This window comes from Danio aesculapii, chromosome 22 (assembly GCF_903798145.1).
Source record: "Danio aesculapii chromosome 22, fDanAes4.1, whole genome shotgun sequence".
Lineage (NCBI taxonomy): Eukaryota > Metazoa > Chordata > Actinopteri > Cypriniformes > Danionidae > Danio > Danio aesculapii.
Window position 1 is genome coordinate 32,568,150 of NC_079456.1, and position 15,984 is coordinate 32,584,133.

The window sequence follows — 15,984 nt, forward strand, 5'->3', positions numbered from 1 at the left end:
TTTTTGAAGTATTTCAAGTATTTTCCCAAAATATGTATCAAAATCATCCTATTTGCTGAAACGCAGAGAAAGCTGTGGCCAAATTAAGACTTAAAATCAGCACAGAGTGCCAACAGCAAAAAAAGACAAACCCCCACAAGTTTGTCCAGTTCACTCGCCAAAGTTATAATGCATGTGCAAACGTCAATCACATATTACTTGCTGTGTTTAAAGTGCATAGCATTAATTACATTGAAGCATAAATATATAGCTTACCTGATTCAGTGGGAGGAGCCTGTTTATGTGAGGACAACATGCTAATCCGTGGTTGGGTTCCTGACATGATTAACCATAAATCCTTTTATGGTTAAAGTTTTATGGAAGCTTAAAGTTGTGTAGCGCCATCTAACGTCAAGGAGTGATTTTGCATACTCTTCTGCTCGACGCCAGTGAAAGTCGCTTGGGTTTGAATCCGGAAAAACGTCTCGTAAAACGCTGATGATAAACGCAAACGAAAAGCGTCCCGGTGTGTACCAGACTTTACTGATGTCCATGTAAACGTAGTTAGTAGTGTCTTCAAAGTAAGGTCAATTTGTAGATGCAGAAGGGCATCCTGCTGATTTAATTCTGAAGAGCACGGCTCACCGGTTTGACTTTCATTCACCGTCATTCATTCAAAAAAGCACCCAGTCCATTTTATTTGTATATATTTTACTCGAATGCATTAACTCTACAGGTGCCTGCTAGTTAGCTGTGGAACTAATGTAAATTAGATTCCCTCAAGTGAACATATAAAAATCGTCATCATAATTTGAGAGTGTACGCCTCAAATCCTCGTGCCCCCCTTAATAGGTAGACAATCTAAAACAAATATTGCTTAAAGGGGCTAATAATATTGACCTTAAAATGGCTTTAAAACAATTAAAAACTGCTTTTATTCTAGTCAAAATAAAACAAATAAGATTTTCTCCAGAAGAAAAAATATGATGAAAAATACTGTTAAAAATTCCTGAATCTGTTAAACATCATTTGGAAAATATTTGACAAAAGAAAATAGGGCAAATAATCCTGACTTCAACCCTATAAACCCTGTACTTCCAAGAACTCTTCCTCCAAAAACTCTGACAGGAACTCGTGAGATTTCCTCAAATAAACAAGAGTGATTATGAAAATGATGAAATCTCCAGCAACAAATGGACTCTTAAAACACTCTCTCCTCTTCCACTTCCTGTCTGCAGTATCCACACTTCCTGAAGCGAGACGCCAACCGGCTGCAGATCATGCTTCAGCGCAGGAAACGCTACAAAAACAGGACTATTCTGGGCTACAAGACGCTCGCCGTAGGGGTTATTAATATGGCTGAGGTATGAAAGCACACACACACTCACATGTTTCATTCGGACAGGCGGTGACCTCTTTAATTTAACCTATGACCTTGGCTTCATATGAGGTCAATATATGTCAATATTTGCTCTGCCACACGTCATGGATGCATTGATGTGCCTGTCGGGATGGATTGGTTATTGTTTTTAAAGTTATTGCTGATATTTATTTTCCTCTTTTCATATTTGTGTGTTTTCTCTGCAGCAGAATACGTCATAGTTGGTTAACTCGGAGCACAGTGAATGTTAGGGTACAATAAATCATTATATCAGTATCTTTACAGTCATATTTGCTGAAATAATAAAAGAAAAACTCCAAGATGGTGTTATCAAGACTTTCAGAAGAGGAAAACAATAGTGTGAGACTGATAACGGCAGCCAGAAGAGAGAATAATGTCAGATATACTGTCCTGCGCCCATAGACGCTGCATTACACACACCTCACACAAGAGCTCATTCGCTTTTTGGAATTTGATGCAAAGATGATATAATACATACATAAATACATAGAAATGTTCATACGTTTTCTTTTTTTAAATATAAATATTACAAACTTTCAAGGATTTAAGAAGATGATGAGCGCTGAGGCGTCTTGAGAAAAGGATCCATAGGTTTGACTGTAGTGCTGGATATTTATTATATGTTAAATCAGCTGCTTATCGTATTGGATGTGCACTTGTAGTGGTTTTCAAATCTTAAATGTGTATTTTTTAATTATTAATTAGTAAAACTATTAACTGTAATCATGATTGTTTATTTAGATGAGTAAGTTCTATTGAATTGTTTTTTTAATCTTTTGTTGTGACTTTGAGAGGACATTTATTTTTATGTATTCTAATTGGGACATTTTAAATATTCATTCATTTATTTTCTTTTCGGCTTAGTCCCTTTATTATTCTGGAGGCGCCACTGCGGAATGAACCGCCAACTTATTCAGAATATTTTTAATGCAGCGGATGCCCTTCCAGCTGCAGTCCATTGCTGGGAAACATCCATACACTCTCATTCACACACATACAGTCCCGACAATTTGGCTCACCCAATTCACCTATAGAGCATGTTTTTGGACTTATGGGGAAAACGGAGCACTCAAGGGAAACCCACGCGAACACGAGGAGAACATGCAAACCCCACACAGAAATGCCAACTGACCCAGCCGGGACTTGAACCAGCAAACTTTTTGCTATGAGGCGATTGTGCTACCCACTGCACCACCATGCTGCCTTTTTATAATATATATTAATATATATTAAACATTATTTTTATTTATTCTTATTGTGATTATAAATATTAATATACACTCAACAGCCACTTTATTAGGTACACCTTACTAGTACCGGGTTGGACCACATTTTGCCTTCAGAACTGCCTTAATCCTTCGTGGCAAAGATTCAACAAAGTACTGGAAATATTCCTTAGAGATTTTGGTCCATATTGACATGATAGTATCACGCAGTTGCTGCAGATTTGTCGGCTGCACATCCACGATGTGAATCTCATGTTCCATCACATCCCAAAGGTGCTCTATTTATTGAGATCTGGTGACTGTGGAGGCCATTTAAGTACAGTGAACTCATTGTCATGTTTAAGAAACCAGTCTGAGATGATTCATGCTTTATGACATGGCGCGTTATCCTGCTGGAAGTAGCCAGCAAAAGATGGCCACACTGTGGTCATAAAGGGATGGACATGGTCAGCAACAATACTCAGCTAGGCTATGGCGTTGACACGATGCTCAATTGGTACTAATGGGCCCAAAGTGTGCCAAGAAAATATCCCCCACACCATTACACCCACCACCAGCCTGAACTGTTGATACAAGGCAGGATGGATCCATGCTTTTATGTTGTTGAAGCCAAATTCTGACCCTACCATCCGAATGTCGCAGCAGAAATTGAGACTCATCAGCCCAGGCAACGTTTTTCCAATCTTCTATTGTCCAATTTTGGTGAGTCTGTGAATTGTAGTCTCAGTTTCCTGTTCTTAGCTGACAGGAATGGCACCCGGTGTGGTCTTCTGCTGCTGTAGCTCATCTGCCTCAAGGTTGAACATGTTGTGCATTCAGAGATCCTCTTCTGCATACCTCGGTTGTAACGAGTGATTATTTGAGTTACTTTTGCCTTTTTTATCAGCTGGAACCAGTCTGGCCATTCTCCTCTGACCTCTGGCATCAACAAGGCATTTGCACCCACAGAACTGCCGCTCACTAGATATTTTCTCTTATTCGGACCATCCTTTGTAAACCCTAGAGATGGTTGTGCATGAAAATCCCAGTAGATGAGCAGTTTCTGAAATACTCAGACCAGCCCGTCTTGCACCAACAACCATGCCACGTTCAAAGTCACTCAAATCACCTTTCTTCCCCATTCTGATGCTCGGTTTGAACTGCAGCAGATCGTCTTGACCATGTCTTGACCATGCCACTGAGTTGCTGCCATGTGATTGGCTGATTAGATATTTGCGCTAATGAGCAGTTGGACAAATGTACCTAATAAAGTGGCCGGTGAGTGTATATTAAAAATTAGTTTTGATGTATTCTAATTGTGATAAAAAAATATATATTTATATGTACTTATTTTTATATTTGTTTTCATATTTATATGACAGGCTGCGCAGTCATAATTTAAAAAAAGAAGCCCGTGTATGATTTATCTGTGTGTGTTTTGTGCTGAAGGTGATGCAGCATCCTACAGACGGAGGGCAGATTTTGGGTCTGCACAGTAATGTGAAGGAGGCACCGGTACGAGCAGCAGAGCTCAGTGTTTATTCACTGTCCAGTCAACCAATCGACCCGGAGGACGGCAGCGGACAGCCTGAGACCAAGGCCAAAACATCAGGTCAATCACACTAACGCTCATTCTGTGTAATTAATTACATTAATAAACAAATATTCATACAATTCAGAAGCTGATGCACACCAAAACACATGAACACATGTCATTAGAAGTCACAGTGGACACCAAAATTCTGCACTCTCCCAATAGGTACAGCATCTTCACAATATTACTATTCAAATGGACAACTTTTCTGAGTCAGTTTGCTCGGTAGCTCACATGGTATAGTAAAACAGCATTGCAAAAACGAGTGCCGTTTGCTGTTAAAAACTAGTCTAGAGCGCCGCCTGTGGTTAAACAATAGCCTAGAGCGCAGTCTGCTGTTAAACCCTAGCCTAGAGCGCCGTCTGCTGTTAAACCCTAGGCTAGAGCACCATCTGCTGTTAAACCCTAACCTAGAGCGCTGTCTGCTGTTAAACACTAGCCTAGAGCACCATCTGCTGATAAACACCAGCCTAGAGCGCCGTCTGCTGTTAAACACTAGCCTAGAGCGCAGTCTGCTGTTAAACACTAGCCTAGAGCGCCGTCTGCTGTTAAACCCTAGCCTAGAGCGCCGTCTGCTGTTAAACACTAGTCTAGAACGCCGTCTGCTGTTAAACTCTAGCCTAGAACGCTGTCTGCTGTTACCTCTAGTCTAGAACGCCGTCTGCTGTTAAACACTAGCCTAGAGCACCGTTTTCTCGAAAATAAAGATACTCTAGAAGTGGTGGGGATGAGTTATAGTAATGGGATAGGCTGTTAATGCGAAGGAACACAACTTAGCATGTCGAATTTTAACCACTTCACCAAACCACCTCATATATCCAGTTACAGTATTCCCTCAGTGACGGCTGTTGTTTATGTACAGTCATTATAATGACTACACAATGCTAATGGGCAGTCTGAGTGCATTAAGCTTCAATAAAGATGAAAAATCCCCCGGAAACACACTCTCGCACCAGACATCTTTCCATCCGCCATATCAAAGCACAAAGAGAGAGTAACTAATACGTTAAAAGGGAAGCAGCTCAAACTGAAGAGGGATTTTTGACTTCGACGACAACTTGATGCAAACTCAGGTTGCCAGATTGACAACAAATATGGAGCCTTGCAATGTAAGCTGCTCAACTAATGTTTGATCTGGTAAAATGTATGTTTTTAGCAAAATGAAAACCACTTAATGTTGATTTTTATAACTCTGCGATTTTGGAGGCTGCTACTGTTCTCCAAAGGTCACATTTTCAGCTGTGCCTACATACATTGATGCAGCCTCCATAACTGAAATGAAATATGCTTTTTTCCATCAACTGGCAACCCGTAGTGCTGAAATATAATTGGGTAAACTGGCAGTGGGCTGGTTGTAGAGACCAAAACAAAGACAGGCATTCCCAACACACATTCTTAAAGAAGAATAACTGACCTTAGCATTGCTTTTTAGTGTTCACTTAGCATGTTTCTTTAATATCTGCAAACATATTATGCTTTTTTACGCTGTTTTCCATCAACTGGCCACCCGGAGTGCTAAAATATTATTAATAATAATAATAATAATAATAATAATAAATTGTATTATAGTGCGCTTTTCTCAGACTCAAAGCGCTAATAAAAGCATCAGAATACAATAAAACCTGAAATACAAAATACAGATTAAAAAAGAAAGTCTCATAAATTATGAGCAATACATAAAGGTGAGTTTTAAGAAGTTTCAGTATCACTTTAAAACTACACTACACACTATGAACCATTTATTAAGCATTAGCAAATAGTGAATTTATTTTCTGTTAAGCATGAACTCTACATTAATTGACGTTAGTAAGCAGTTTATAAATACAAATGCTGTATTCTTGACTTATAACCACATTTAAAATGTGCTTAATAATTGTGTTTTCATACTTTGTTAAGGATTCATTTTTCATTACTAAATTGAGTATTGCATTATTTACAAACCAGTTATTTAAGCATAGTTGGTGTTTTTTAAAGATCATTCAGAATATGTAAATAAATAATTAATAAACTATTAAAATTACATGTATGACTCTTATTATTCAGGCATGTACTAATAGCTAATTTGTATGTTAATAAATGCTTTATTAACTCAACTTCACCCAGTTTTGTGACCTGATCTAAAGTGAGGACTATTTATGCTTTATAAATCCATTATAAATGACAAATAAAGGCTCAGTTATATTCTAAACAACAAAAAAAACGAAAATAAATGACTTAATTCATTTCTATTCATTTTAATATACACAAATGAAACTGTATTAAAAAAATATTTGCAATCTGAACGTTTAAACATTTAAACATCTCTAAATAACATTGAAATGTAGTATCATAATATGTTGTTCAATTATTATAGTTGTTTTTTGTTTTATGTTATATTTTGACACTCCTGTTATTCAGCAATGTTTAAACTTCACAGTAATTTTTTTAGATAGGATTGCAAAGATTATTGTTCATTTGATACTAATTTAATTGCCATTTATAAGGGATTTATAAAGCATAAATAGTCCTCACTTTAGGTCACAAAACTGCATGAAGTTGAATTAATAAAGCATTTATTAAAATACAAATAAGCTATTAATATATGCCTGAATAATAAGATATATTAACGTTGATTTCAATAGTTAAATAATGATTTACTAACTCATTCTGAATGATCTTAAAAACCACCAACTACTCTTAAATACAAATGGTTTGTAAATAATGCAGTTTATCATGAAAATCAATCAGTCACAAAATATGAAAGTACAATTATGAAGCACATTTATATTGAGTCAAGAATACAGCGTTTGATTATTAAGCACATTTATATTGAGTTAAGAATACAGCATTTAATTATTAAGCACATTTATATTGAGTCAAGAATACAGCGTTTAATTATTAAGCACATTTATATTGAGTCAAGAATACATCATTTGTAATTGCAGTTATGAACTGCTTACTAACGTTTGTTAACGTAGAGGTAATGCTTAACAGATAATGAATTCACTAGATGCTAATGCTTAATAAATGGTTTATAGTGTGTAGTTATTATGAAGTGTTACCGAAGTTTCTTAAAACAGTCCAGGGAACTGGCATTCTTGATGTTTGTGGAAAGAGTATTCCACAATTTAGGTGCATGGTAGGAGAATGCCCTACCTCCCATGGTGCTACCTCCATGCAACGAGGCTGAAACAAGGTGAGCCTCAAAGCGGAACATAGGTTACGAGAGGAAGAGGATGTAGATATCAGATCACATATATAATCAGGAGCAGAACCATGACAGCTTTATAAGTTAAAATCAAGGTTTTAAAATCGATGCGTGACTTAACAGGCAACCAATGTAACTGTTGGAGTACAGGGGTAATGTGAGACTGAGATGACCTGTGAGTTAACACACGTGCAGCTGAGTTTTGAACATATTTTAAAATCTGGCAGACCCCCAAATTAAGAGTTACAAAAATCTAAACGAGATGTAATAAAAGCATGGACAAGCCTTTCAGCATCTGGTGTTGAGAGAAAAGCATGGATGCGGGCAATGTTCCGTAAGTGATATATTAGTGAAATATAATTGTGTAAACTGGCAGTGGGCTGGTTATAGAGACCAAAAAAAAGACATGGAACGCACATTCTCCAAGCTGAATAACTGACTTTAGCATAGTTTTTCAGTGTCCACTTACAATGTTTCTGAAATATCTGCAAACATATTGTCCTGTTCTATGCTGTTTTCTATCAACTGGTAACCCAGAGTGCTGAAATATAATTGTGTAAACTGGCTGTTATCTGGTTATAGAGACCAAAACAAAGATAGACATTCCCAACACAACACGCATTCTTAAAGCTGAATAACTGACTTTAGCATAGTTTTTCAGTGTCCACTTACAATGTTTCTGAAATATCTGCAAACATATTGTGCTGTTTTATGCTGTTTTCCATCAACTGGCAACCCAGAGTGCTGAAATATAATTGTGTAAACTGGCTGTTATCTGGTTATAGAGACCAAAACAAAGATAGACATTCCCAACACAACACGCATTCTTAAAGCTGAATAACTGACTTTAGCGTTGTATTTCAGATAAACAAGTGTTCACTTAGCATGTTTCTGAAATATTTGCAAACCTGTTATGGTATTTTTACGCTGTTTTCCATCAACTGGCAACCCAAAATGCTCAGAAATAATTGGGTAAACTGGCAGTGGGCTGGTTATAGAGACCAAAACAAAGACATGGAATGCACATTCTTCAAGCTGAATAACTGACTTTAGCATAGTTTTTCAGTGTCCACTTAGCATGTTTCTGAAATATCTGCAAACATATTGTGCTGTTTTATGCTGTTTTCCATCAACTGGCAACCCAGAGTGCTGAAATATAATTGTGTAAACTGGCAGTTGGCTGGTTATAGAGACCAAAACAAAGATAGACATTCCCAACACAACACGCATTCTTAAAGCTGAATTACTGACTTTAGCATTGTATTTCAGATAAACAAGTGTTCACTTAGCATGTTTCTGAAATATTTGCAAACCTGTTATGGTATTTTTACGCTGTTTTCCATCAACTGGCAACCCAAAATGCTCAGAAATAATTGGGTAAACTGGCAGTGGGCTGGTTATAGAGGCCAAAACAAAGACATGGAACGCACATTCTTCAAGCTGAATAACTGACTTTAGCATAGTTTTTCAGTGTCCACTTAGCATGTTTCTGAAATATCAGCAAACATATTGTCCTGTTTTTTGCTGTTTTCCATCAACTGGCAACCCAGAGTGCTGAAATATAATTGTGTAAACTGGCAGTTGGCTGGTTATAGAGACCAAAACAAAGATAGACATTCCCAACACAACACGCATTCTTAAAGCTGAATTACTGACTTTAGCATTGTATTTCAGATAAACAAGTGTTCACTTAGCATGTTTCTGAAATATTTGCAAACCTGTTATGGTATTTTTACGCTGTTTTCCATCAACTGGCAACCCAAAATGCTCAGAAATAATTGGGTAAACTGGCAGTGGGCTGGTTATAGAGGCCAAAACAAAGACATGGAACGCACATTCTTCAAGCTGAATAACTGACTTTAGCATAGTTTTTCAGTGTCCACTTAGCATGTTTCTGAAATATCTGCAAACATATTGTGCTGTTTTTTGCTGTTTTCCATCAACTGGCAACCCAGAGTGCTGAAATATAATTGTGTAAACTGGCTGTTATCTGGTTATAGAGACCAAAACAAAGATAGACATTCCCAACACAACACGCATTCTTAAAGCTGAATTACTGACTTTAGCATTGTATTTCAGATAAACAAGTGTTCACTTAGCATGTTTCTGAAATATTTGCAAACCTGTTATGGTATTTTTACGCTGTTTTCCATCAACTGGCAACCCAAAATGCTCAGAAATAATTGGGTAAACTGGCAGTGGGCTGGTTATAGAGACCAAAACAAAGACATGGAATGCACATTCTTCAAGCTGAATAACTGACTTTAGCATAGTTTTTCAGTGTCCACTTAGCATGTTTCTGAAATATCTGCAAGCGTATTATGCTATTTTTATATTATGCTATTATCATATCAGGCTATTTTTTCGTTGTTTTCCATCAACTGGCAGCCCAAAGTGCTGAAATGCAATTGGGTAAACTGGCAGTGGGCTGGTCATAAAGACCAAAACAAAAATAGATATTCCCAACACACATAACTGATTTTAGCATGTTTCTAAAATATCTGCATATTATGGTATTTTTATGCTTTAGAAGACTGTAAAAACTTACAGCGCTTTGGATTTTTCTCTTTATCTGAAGCTTTTCTGCATTAAAATGTCAAGTACTGTTCGTCATTATATGTCTTTTTCTCTCTTTCAGACCGTTCTCCAGATATGGATAACTACTCTGAGGATGACGATGATAGTTATTCATCAGAACAAGAGGCCAGTGATGATGCTGTTCAGGGCCAGGTCAGGATTTCTTCCAACATCTCTTCATCGTTGTGATAAACTCTACTGTATTTTCCATTTCTGATTCCCTCATATCTACTGTCATTGTTATCTGTCAGGTACATTTTGCATTACCAGGATAAACCTTGTATTATTATTTGTCTTAAAAAAATTATTTGAGACTGCTTTGAAAAATCATACTAAATATTTAAGTTTATTAAATCATACTAAATTAATTATCTCTAAAAAGAGTGTTTGTGTGTGTATTTGGAGAGATGTTTGTTTTGAATTTATGAATTTATCATATCCTATAATACACACTATAATGGGCAAGACGTGTTTGGTACGATTTGTTGCTATTTTCAGACCAGCACAACCCTAATTTTCACGTTTTGTGCTATGCCATTTGCACCACTTTGTGGACTCATGGGTGTGCTGGTCTATAAAGGAGGTGTGTTAAGGCACATTGTTGGCGCACTGCTATTTTGAGCACCTGAAATAGGCCGCACCATTGACCAACTAAAAGCTGCTCTTAAGTCAAGCGCAGAGCGTGTTAGTTATGCGCCTATGCAGGTCCAAACGCTTACACATTTCTCAATACACACAGGATGTGCAGAAATACACAAATATCTTTACAGATGAAAACAATTAAAGGATTAAAAATTACAAAAATATTATTTTCTACATCAATATAAAAACCACTGCCTCCATGCCTTCTTCACCTCGGGGGGCTTTTTCAGTTTATTCACGACAGTTTGCATTAGTATAATGTTATTATTATTTATCATCTGCATATTTATATTTGTTTTAATAAAACAAACAAGTTTAGATTTGTCCACCTGTGGGGTTTTGGAGACGTCTGCATCACCATATGGGGCATAAGAACAGGACATGTGCTTGGATATAACTCTACACACGTTATTATTGTTCATTTATTCCTTTGCTGGAAATTAGAACTGAATTTAGAAATAGTTTTGAAGCAAATCTTTGCGCTTAACAAAGAAAATTAAACATGTAGGCTAATGGATGTCTTCAGTGGAGTGAGTTTCCAACGTTTCCTTACTCCACCAAAGTAAAGGAGTAAAGTAAAGAGAAAGTAAAGAGGCCGAATCGTGGAGGATCGTTCTTTATCCTTGCACTGCAGATGCTCCCACTGTAACTTTTTTGACTATCTCTGCCTCCAGAATCATACATTCAGCTTTAATTATCATCAAATAATTAAGTCTAATTAAGTTATTTAATTAAGTTAAATAAGCATTTGCATTAAATGTCAAGTTTCTATATCATATGTAATTTCATTAATAACAAAGCTTTCAAAGAGAATGGGATATTCTGATTGGTAGAAACAAAACACACCCATTACTCAATAAAAAAAAGGAATAACCATTTTAGATCATTTGCTTTGTGTGCTTACTATTTTTCTTGTCATTAAACAAAAAAAAAGGTCATTTAGTGCAAATTGATGCACTTTAAAGGCTGGTTTATACTTCTGCGCGGAGTGATCTGTGTGACCCATGGCACCTACCTTGCGCGTAGTCCTGCATTTATACTTCTGTGTGCTGTTTGTGTTGCTCTGCAATAACATTTCTGGAATACTAGCTGGCAGTAGGTTTTTATGTTCCTCTGTCTAGAGTTTCTTCGCGGATGTTTAGTTTTGTCTGAATGCTACATTAATGTACAAGTAGCTCAAACTCACTCAATCAGACGCGGGAATCGGCGGACGTGCTTTAATCATAAGGTAAACACAAAACATCTGGAGCTCCTTCATGGGACTCCACATTTGTAAACAATCGCACCATCAGGCTCACAGCTCTCAGCACCGCCCACACTCGTCACCGGTACCAAGCCGACCAATCACAGAGCTGGCGCTACGTGTCATTGTGACGTGCAGTTAAATTTTTTCAGAGGTCCTCGTCAGCATCGGCGTCAGCCACGGTGAATGCTGTGCGACCACACGAAGGCTGCACCAGGCCATACACGTGCGCTTGATGCAGAAGGATACATCAGCCTTAAGACTTGCATTAACCCCAGAATATTTTCTAAATTTACCCCTGTATCTTTTAAGAAGATCTATATACAACAAAAAGCATGAAACATCCTATTAATACTGATATTATTCTGTTTCAGGACCTTTATGATGAGGATGACGATGTGCAGCGAAAGCCAAAAAAATCTCGAAGGAAAATGATAAGAACCACATCGATGACCCGGGTATGTACTAATGGACTCATTCTGCTGTTATAAAAACTGAGCACGTGACAGAAAATGATTGGACCTAGAATCGAACCCTGGGGAATCTCAGATGTAAAAAAATAAATAAATAAACCAACACAAGCTCATTGTGGATAGTTACCCCGTCTACATTTCTGAAGAGCACGAAATTTGTTACCAGTGGTACGTCTGGCTCCATTTTGTCTTTAAAGTGAATGCTACGTGGCGGTATGATGCCACTGACGGCTTCTGTTTCTTTTCGTGCTACCAGCTGACTGTTTACTTCTGTATGGATGACTTTTCCGTTTTTACCAGTTTGCCCAGTAGGTCGCTGCGTACGTCGACAGACTTGAGATGCGGAGTGGAGTCAGTTGTGATGATGGGATTCAAGATCATTTAGAATTGAACAATATTTTTTTGGGTTATTCTCATAAATATAACCATGCAACCATGTTGAATAATGATGAATTTACATTATTCAACATAATCATACTAGCCACCATGTTCTCTTTTTTATATTCCACCACTAGGTGGTTCATAGCCAATGAAAGCTCCAATAGACCCTGTAGTAAACCCTAGCTGTGACTTTTACTGCAAATGTTACAAACTTTTCTTGTTTAGTTAATATATTAAATATTCACTACCAGACAGAAGATTTGTCATGGATCCCAGCTGTAAGAGCAACAAATAATAACTTGACTTCTGTTTGATCATTTGGAAAAGTGGCAGAAGGTCGATTTTTCCCATGAATCATCTGTTGAGCTGCATCCCAATCATCACAAATACTGAAGACCTATTAGGACCCGCATGGAGCCAAGAAATGAGAAATCAGTCAAGTTTGTTGAAGGAAAAATCATTGTTTGGGGTTACATTCAGTATGATGGCATGCGAGAGATCTGCAGAGTGGATGACAACATCAACAGCCTGAGGTATCAAGACATTTGTGCTGCCCATTACATTACAAACCACAGGAGAGGGCAAATTCTTCAGCAGGATAGCGCTCCTTCTCATACTTAAGCCTGCACATCAAAGTTCCTGAAAGCAAAAAAGGTCAAGGTGCTCCAGGATTGGCCAGCCCAGTCGCCAAACTTGAACATTATTGAGCATGTCTGGGGTAAAATGAAGAAGGAGGCATTGAAGATGAATTCAATTAATCTTGATGAACTCCTTTCAAATAAGTCACTTCTGATACCAAATGATCAACTAGAAGTCAAGTTATTATTTGTTGTTTGTAAAACTTGAATAGACGACAAGACTTTTGTCAGGAAGTGCATGGCGCGACCAGTACTATGTGTCTGAATAATAAGATATATAAAGGTTAATTTGAATAGTTTATTAATCATTTACTAACTCATTCTGAATGATCTTAAAAAATCACCACTACTCTTAAATACAAATGGTTTGTAAATACTGCAATACTTATAATAAAAATTAAAAAATAATCATTAACAAGTATGAAAACACAATTATTTAGCACATAATCGATGTACTTATAAGTCAAGAACACAGTATTTGTGGCTGTAGTTATAAACTGCTTAAAAGATAAAGAATTAACTATTTGCTAATGCTTAATAAATTATTCATAGTTTGTAGTTAACATAAAGTGTTACCATTGAATTCACTACCACTTCGAGTTCCTGCCACAACATACAATTAGTAAAATGGCCCAATATATTATCATTTATTAATTAATTGTCTTGATACAACTCATTTCAGGCAGCTACCTGCTAGTAGCATTCAGTGCAGAAAGGGTTTTAAAAGGTGATGTTACAATCCTCTTATCTTAAGCTCACCATCAGGAACCCACATGTTAACTAACCCAGGATCAGTGTGTAAAACTAGAGCGACAGTATAATGTAGATTCCTGACACTCCTTCCCTTTTCTAAGCAGATTCATTCAAAACAAACAAGTCCCACTTTTAAGAGGGTTATGAAACTGTCCCTAAGCTTATGAAGTGTACTGTACCACAAATACATTAGAGATACATTAGAGATGGCAAAAGTACACACATCCTTTGCTCAAGTAGAAATACAGATACTTATGTTTAAAACGACTTTTTAAATGACTCGAAGTATGTATTACTATTCCTGTTTTAGGTTCACGTTGTTAACTAAACACATCATGTGTACATCTATACAAAATAACTTACATTTCAAGTTTTTGGATAAAAATTTTGTTGCCAATTTTCAGCTGCAAATTAGCCAACCAACATCACTCTACAATATTGTCATCATCTCTACAACACTGCTCGAAAAGTTGCACTATGTACAGCTAACTGTACAGCTGTTAAGAACAACAGCTGCCACACTACATATACAGTAGCCTAAAATAGCCGAAGTGGCTTTCCCTGTACATTATCGACAATAATATACACTTTATTTACACCTCTTATGTTTAAAGATATAAACGCATTACCATTGGAGAAGCACTTAACAAATAAGGTGAACAAAAACTCTTTGAGCGAATCACTCCTAATGAGTCAATTCATTTCTAAATGAGCCCTTTTGAATGGATTTGAATCATACCTGTCAACATTGGGATGTAAAATAAGGTTTACGCCCACCATAGCAATAGCACCACAGCGTCAGCTGACAGTCACGCACCGCTAGATGACTGTTTTGAGGATTACATAAGAGGGGCGACGGCACCTGTAATGAAAAGAAAAGTAAATCCCACAGTTTTATATTTATTTCAAAGTGTTTTCATGCCTAATTAAAGCGAAAGTACAGAACAGACTCAAATTTAAGAGTGAGGGGAGTGCCCTGCTGATTTAGCGGTATGGGTTGCATACATTATTGCCACCCTTCATAGAAAGATTGAAATTATGGGAGGAATACAGGAAAATACCTTTACAGGATGAAAGCGGGATAGAACTGTAAAATACGAGAAAATCCCTGGAAAAATAGGAGAGTTGACAGGTATGATCTGAATAGACAGTTCAGTGACAAAGATAGAGATTTGGCACACCCATTAGACATTTGGTTTCAATTTAATGTAGCCTCAAATAAAACAAATAATAATGTTATATGTTGATATATTAAAATAAATATAAATTTAAAGTTAAATCTGATATCTAAGATGTAAATCGATGACATTTAAGAGAGACAGCATTTCAGTGTTAATTATGGGCTTTGGACAAACATACCATTCAAATATTTTGCTTAGAATACTATTCACTTTATTCTTCGCATACGAGCAAGCGTAGACATTTGAATCTTTTTGTCTCGAGACTTCCAGACGTTAAAACAGCTCGTTTTGCTGCTTGATGTTGCAAACTGATATTTTCTTATTATATTAATCTGTTTTGTTGTATAATCATGCACACACTTGTTTGTAGTGTGAAGTGGGACGCTGACAACAAAGGTGCGGATCCAAATGCAGGTTTTATTAACAGGATGTTCAGGCAAGCAATAGTCAATACAGAGGCAAACAGATGTATACAAGAAATCCAGATTCATAGTCAAATATCAGGTGAATGGTCAGTACAGACAGGCAGCAGGCAACATAAACAAACAAACAAGGCAATGGTCAGAAAAAAGGCAAGACAAGGCAAAGGAAGCGCATCCTCAAGTTCACAAACAAATAAACAAGACTCGGCAATGAAGTGTGTTTGTGCTCTGTATAAATAGTCCTTGTAATCAGTTCGTAATCATCCTCTGGCTGTGTGTGTGTGCGCTTGTAATCAAACTGAAACTT

At 36.9% G+C, this 15,984-nt stretch overlaps 1 protein-coding gene across 4 annotated transcripts in view; it reads left to right on the forward strand.

Moving 5' to 3' along the window:
- si:ch211-126j24.1 (phosphofurin acidic cluster sorting protein 2) overlaps nt 1–15,984 on the forward strand; it is a 124,076-nt gene that overhangs the window by 58,636 nt on the left and 49,456 nt on the right. For all 4 annotated transcript variants that reach the window (XM_056447529.1, XM_056447531.1, XM_056447530.1 and 1 more), the window contains exons 4-7: nt 1,218–1,343; nt 4,036–4,198; nt 10,006–10,097; nt 12,204–12,287. In XM_056447529.1, the coding sequence (XP_056303504.1) occupies nt 1,218–1,343; nt 4,036–4,198; nt 10,006–10,097; nt 12,204–12,287 (465 nt within the window). The remainder of the gene's footprint in view (nt 1–1,217; nt 1,344–4,035; nt 4,199–10,005; nt 10,098–12,203; nt 12,288–15,984) is intronic.